This window comes from Spinacia oleracea, chromosome 4, assembly GCF_020520425.1.
Source record: "Spinacia oleracea cultivar Varoflay chromosome 4, BTI_SOV_V1, whole genome shotgun sequence".
NCBI lineage: Eukaryota > Viridiplantae > Streptophyta > Magnoliopsida > Caryophyllales > Amaranthaceae > Spinacia > Spinacia oleracea.
The window spans coordinates 171,564,250-171,570,384 of NC_079490.1; the positions used below are offsets into that span (position 1 = coordinate 171,564,250).

Below are 6,135 nucleotides of genomic sequence, written 5' to 3' on the forward strand. Positions count from 1 at the left end.
TTAACTTTGTAATTTTATTGGTTTATCAATAAAAAACCTTGTAGTCTCATTGGTTGGTTTAAGTTTGGATGGATTAATGAGTTGACATTTTTATCCCTTAAATTCTATTGGTTCAACTATTTTATTTTCTTGTGAAAATGGAATCAAAAAGCAACAATTCCCCATAAAACTACATTAATAATAGTTAATCTTACAATGTTTCTTTTTCCTTAATAACCGCATAAAATAACAAACGGGAATAACATTTAGGTTCAGAGGGAGTAACAAATAAGAAATAGTTAATTTAAATGTAACCAAAAAAAATCCCGAAATAGTACGTTATGAATTTAAAAAATATATACTCCGTAAAATAAGTTATTTATTCTTAATCGACAATTGTTTTATTAATAGTCTAAAACTTAGGCATGAACCAAACAGGAGGGCAAAATAAGGAATGTATATCCCCTCCTTGATAAAAGCGCTCAATCTCTTCATCCTCAATACGATAAATTCCCATATCGTGGCCTCCAACAAGTAATGATCCATCATCCTTTGCTGCAGCCCAGCATTTCGACGTATCATCATTAAAATAAATACAGTTGCGTCTACAATTAGGAGTTGCAGATGCACGAACAGCCATAGAACAATTATTGCCCACAAATAATGCAACATCGCCTATGTCTGTAATTTCCTCCCATATTTTGGTGTCAAAATTAAGTTTGTGTACCTCAATATAAACTGTTTGATATCTAACATATCCATCAAAAATAGAAATATAATCATCTTGACCATCATCTAATTCCTTGTACCGAAGAAACATAAGAATATCACCAAATATATTCCATGCAACAAGCCAGGTAGCGAACCCAAAAACTCTGGAGGTGGTGCAGGTACATATTCCCGAGCCCTTACAGGTTGTCCGCCTTCATCTGCACTAATGTCAAAACACCCCAAGCCACCATTACCATATACGATCAAAATCTGTGAACCACGACGCACAACATCATAAGCCCGACAAGTCTTTGGCGTTCTAACAAATGTCCAAGATTGATCGTACTTCGGCCTTGTATAAGCTACACGACACATTTTAAAATCATATATAACAACAACAACACAATCATCGTCATACTCATCGCCTCCTAAAACAACAACCTTCTCCACTTGTTCTAGTCTTTTGATCTCTAAAATTATTTTTCTGTCCTCGTCATTACTATGAATAAAAGGATCTCGTTGTGGAGGGGGATCGGGAAGGCGAATTCGAACCCCGGAAAATGGGTTCAACATATGCAACTCTAGTTTAAAATCAAATGTCACAATCCAACCAGAGGATGAACCCCAACATCTTGCCCCAAAACTTTGAGGGAGGCTTAACGAATAACAGCGTTCCCTCATATGACAAAATGTTTTCCTAATATAATTAGGGTTGTCTTCTTCTTCTGTGTTTTCCGCCAGCATCAGCCATGGCATTTTCGCGGTCCACTTCTTTTTAATCATAGTATAAACACAATACCATGAACTACATACAGCAGAAAAATCAACCAAATCTTCTACGGCATCTAGTTTCAATGCAATTTCACAAAGTACGTCAGTAGTCAATTTGGACCAATCAGCCATTTTTAAGCCTGCACATGTTAGTAAATTTGTAAGCCGTTTAGAATTCCAGTCCTATCTTTTTGTTCTTTACGTTTTCTTTTATTGGTGTTTCAAATCTTTACATTTATTTTTATATTACTCCCTCCATGTTTTACACTCTGATGAATTATTTATTAGAGTAAATGCGACTAAATGTGGAGAACACAACTACACAAGTAAGAGTGAAATATTAATATAATGGAAAATGTGGACCAAATCATGTCAAAAAAAGTAAATTGTACGGAGTATCTCCGTATTTTACGGAGGGAGTATCACATAATGCTTTAATATTCTATCAAAATTTGTGTACAGTGATTATTTTAACCAATTAAATTAATTGGGTCATTTAATATTTCACACTTTTCCATTTGATATTAAATTTTTTGTTAATGATCGATGTTGTTTAAATAAAATAAATAGAGAAATCTCAATATACATTAATTAGCCGTTAATAAACGTGTAAAAAGTCAAACGTAAACAAAAAAGAAAAGACAAGGAAGAAACAGGAGTACCAACAAAATCCTACGAAATATAATTTTACCTAATGAACTTATCAAAATTTATTGTAGTTATAAATTGTAGTCCCTACATCTCTTTTTGTTCTTTACATTTCCCTTTTTGGGTATTTCAAAATATTCTTTAAATTTCCTTTTATATTATCACATAAATGAATTACTCCCTCCGTTTCAAAATGTTTGTTACGTATTCCTTTAATAGTGTTTCAAAATGTTTGTTACATAAAGAATCTTTCTATTTATAAACTTGTTACTATTATTATTTTTTGAGCCAACTTTTATTTCTAATTGGTCCAACTTTTCAACTCAATAAATCTCATGCAACCAAAAGTCACATTATGACACGTTAGCAATACGTGCGATTTTTAATTATTGGTTCATTTTGATAATAAAACAATATTTTTGGTTGTTTCAATGATTAGTGGATTGAGGTATATTTTTTTTAATAAAAGATGAAAGCAGATTTGCACTGTATTCAAAGAGAGTAATAAATGTCAGAATTTGAAAAGATAGAATCAAATTTATGATAGAATCTAGAACATTTAAATTTTTTTAAAAAAATCTTAATTATACGTTAATAAACGTACCAAACATTTTGAAACGGAGGGAGTAGCATTCCAGCAAAATTTATGTCCAATTATTATTTTAACCAATTAAATTCATTGGGTTATTTTTATTGGGACATTAAATTTTCTCATTTCTCAATATCAGAATTTTGATAAAAGTGAAAACATTATAAATAAACGTAATTTATCTTATTTCAATAAAAAAATTGAGGAATACTAACACTAACACTAACATAGCCTTGTCTGAACTAAATAACTGGAAAAGAACATAGCCTAATTAGTGAAATTGGGCCCAATACTCTGTATTAAACTTGGCATCCCTTAATCGCATTTAATTTATTTGGTTTGCCAGTTTGCCGTTTCTGATATGCGATTCTGCGTTTGCCCGTTTCGGGGCGTTTCCGAAACGGCCCATGCATGATAAAACAATTCAAGCTCAATTGGGTTCACCTCTACATATAATAAACACCTATGGGCTATGGGCTATGGGCTATGGCTATGGACAGGACACCAATATACATGAATTTTAAAAGAAATTAGCTTTATTCAATATCTATTAATTCTACCGATTATATGGAATTGCTAATTTATAATATGAAAATAACACCTAAACAAATCAATCAAAACAGTATACGGAATAATTCAATCAAAACAGCATAATTTGCCTAAATATAAAATTGAATTAATCAAGATAGATCCGAATCTAAAATATAAAATCAAGTTGAAAACTTACGAATTAAAATTTAATAGAAAATCACTGACCTCTATCGCAGGTTGTTTAGATTCAATTTGGTTGATTAGATTCAATGTCAACCAGAAAACACACACACTCTGTCTCTGTTTTCTCTCTTTCTCTCTCTGTTTTCACTTTCTGTTTTACTTTTTTAGTTTGGAGGCTAGTTGTACTTGATGTTCCCTAAATATGTTAATATATAATTATATATATATATATATATATATATATATATATATATACACAGGATGGAGAAAAAGAATCTTATGGAACGAAAACTTAAAAGTCCTGACCTAAGCCTAATCCATCAAGACTTAGGCATGGACCAGAAAAGCCCATGGGCCATGGTACGAAACAAGACGAGCAAAGCCCATGGACCATGGTACGAGGCTATCCAGCGTGCACTCTGTTTGTGCATTGCATGCACAAGGTAATCGTATATGATTAGAATTCTAATTCATATGGAATGCCCAATGTTATTAACGTACTTATATGATTTTTGAAAAAATATTAAGGATATTTACGTTATAATATAAAGTGGGGTTATTCTTATGTGGATCAGGTCTACGGTAATATTACCGTGGACCCAAAACAACAATATTCTTTTAGAACCTTTTTATATGCACGGTAACCTTTATTGTTCCTATAATGCTTGTAATAAATTAAACATATTATCTTAGATGTAGTAACCATTTTTTGTATCAAAATACCCTTGTTTTTTTTTAAGTCTTGACTTAACTTCAAATTATTCAAGCACAACTTGTATTAACGACGCCTATTTGATAATTTTTTTATAATAACCCTAAAAAACATGCCAAAATAAATTAGAAACAAGTTGTTCACTTTTTTGATAGGCATGGTCCACAATAAGTTTATCGCGAAACAAGTCCATTTAAGAATATATTTATAAAATGAATATTTCAAACATAAATTAAAATGGGACATCCAAAACGGATGAGTAACAAACATTCTAAACATTATTCAACATCCGGGATTACAAGTAGTAACTACTAACTAGTAAGTAGTAACTATGTTGATAGATACCTCATCAATGACATGTTACAGTGCAAATGCACAACCAAATGGCACAGTGAAGGCTTTTTTTTTAATTTTTAATACTACCTATGTTTCAAAAAGTTCTTTATAGTTACTGTTTGCACAAATATTAAGAAAAAAGTAGGAAAATTGGTTGAATATAATAAAATATGGATAAAGTAAGATAAATGTGTAAATAGGTGGGTGGGTGTAAGACAAAAATGAATAAAGCAAGAGAAAGTAAATAGAAAATGGTAAATATTGTGGGGTAAGAAGGGTAAGGTAATAAATTTTCAAGCCCAAAAATAGAATAAAACAAAATGTAAAGAATATTATGTAACGGAACAAAACGAAAAACGTAAAGATCTTTTTAAAACGGAGAAAGTACTAAAAGTAAAAGTCTCAATGTAAAGAATATTGGTAGGCATGGTCTTTGACGTACTTTACTTTTTCTCCATCCTGTCTCCACTCTCCAGTGACAACATTAACGGGTTTACATGGTTACAACTACTCATGCAACAACACTCATGCAAGTATGCAACAACACCAGCAGAATTATGCAAAGATACGTCTCAAACTCAAGATTGTCAGGATCGGGATCCTACCTTGGATTGATGAAGGGAGGTAGGATCGGATCTGTAGAATCGGATCGTAGGATCGTAAGATCCTGCTAAATAGTAGAAATACCGTTTATATTATTAAAATGCAATGTACAATTATGTATTCAGGTAATTTTAATACTTAAAGATCAATTTTTGCTCACATAAAATTAATACAAGTGTAGATTCAAGTGCATTTAATAAGATATGTGCAAGGTTGTTGAAATTATTTGAACTTTTGTACTTTTAAGTAAACAAGATACTTTTTTTATAACTAGTTTATTGATGGAAAAGTATGATATTTCTAATGATATGCGATTATGAACTATTTAATAAAAAGAAAACTGTTATCTTGAAATATATGTTGGATTGGATCGTAGAATCGCAGGATCGTATTAAGATCCCACCACTCAAAATTTTTATCGAGGTAGGATCGTAAGATCCTACACACATTAAGATCCTACCTAAGATTCGGATCGGTGGCGTGTTTTTGGATCGTAGAGTCGTAGGAACGTAAGATCCGAATCGGGATTTTAACAACCATGCTCAAACTTCTAAGGCTTTTGGAGAGTTTTCGGGCCCTTTAAAAGAAGATAGGTCCAAATGTTAAATTATTCTTAGTTAAATGAAAAGTCGGCAATTTAAAATAAATTGCTTAAATGTTGTATTTTTTAGAATCAATTTTTTTTATTAATTAAGTCCTAAAATCCATTGAAGGAATCCAAATGGTGAAAAAGAATTCAAATATTTGAATCATTGGGTTTAGAATTGTTTGGTTAGTAATGAAATCATTTAAAATCACATTGGATTGTACTTGATTCAAAAGATATTCAAACATAACAAAAACTATCCATGATTCATAATAAGATCATACAGATTTTTGTGAGATTTTTTGTTTATAGATAATTTTCTACGTACTGTCTAATTCTAACAATCTTGATCTTTTTGGATAACTTATACCAATGTAATAAAGATATAACAATTATTGTTAAACTTGTATGCTTATAAAAACTACATGAAATCACCTTTGTGATATGTGATGATCATAGATAATTTCTTAATTGCCATATAATTCT

The 6,135-nt window shown here is 31.0% G+C and overlaps 1 protein-coding gene across 1 annotated transcript; it reads right to left on the minus strand.

Moving 5' to 3' along the window:
* Nucleotides 1-303: 303 nt before the first annotated feature.
* LOC110787775 (F-box protein At1g10110) lies at nucleotides 304-3,603 on the minus strand. The gene is made up of 2 exons (XM_021992420.2): nucleotides 3,455-3,603; nucleotides 304-1,601 (listed from the first exon to the last, which is right to left on the minus strand). Exon 2 carries the CDS (start codon nucleotides 1,591-1,593, stop codon nucleotides 775-777), a length of 819 nt encoding a protein of 272 aa, XP_021848112.1. The 5' UTR covers nucleotides 1,594-1,601; nucleotides 3,455-3,603; the 3' UTR covers nucleotides 304-774.
* Between the last annotated feature and the right edge of the window lie 2,532 nt (nucleotides 3,604-6,135).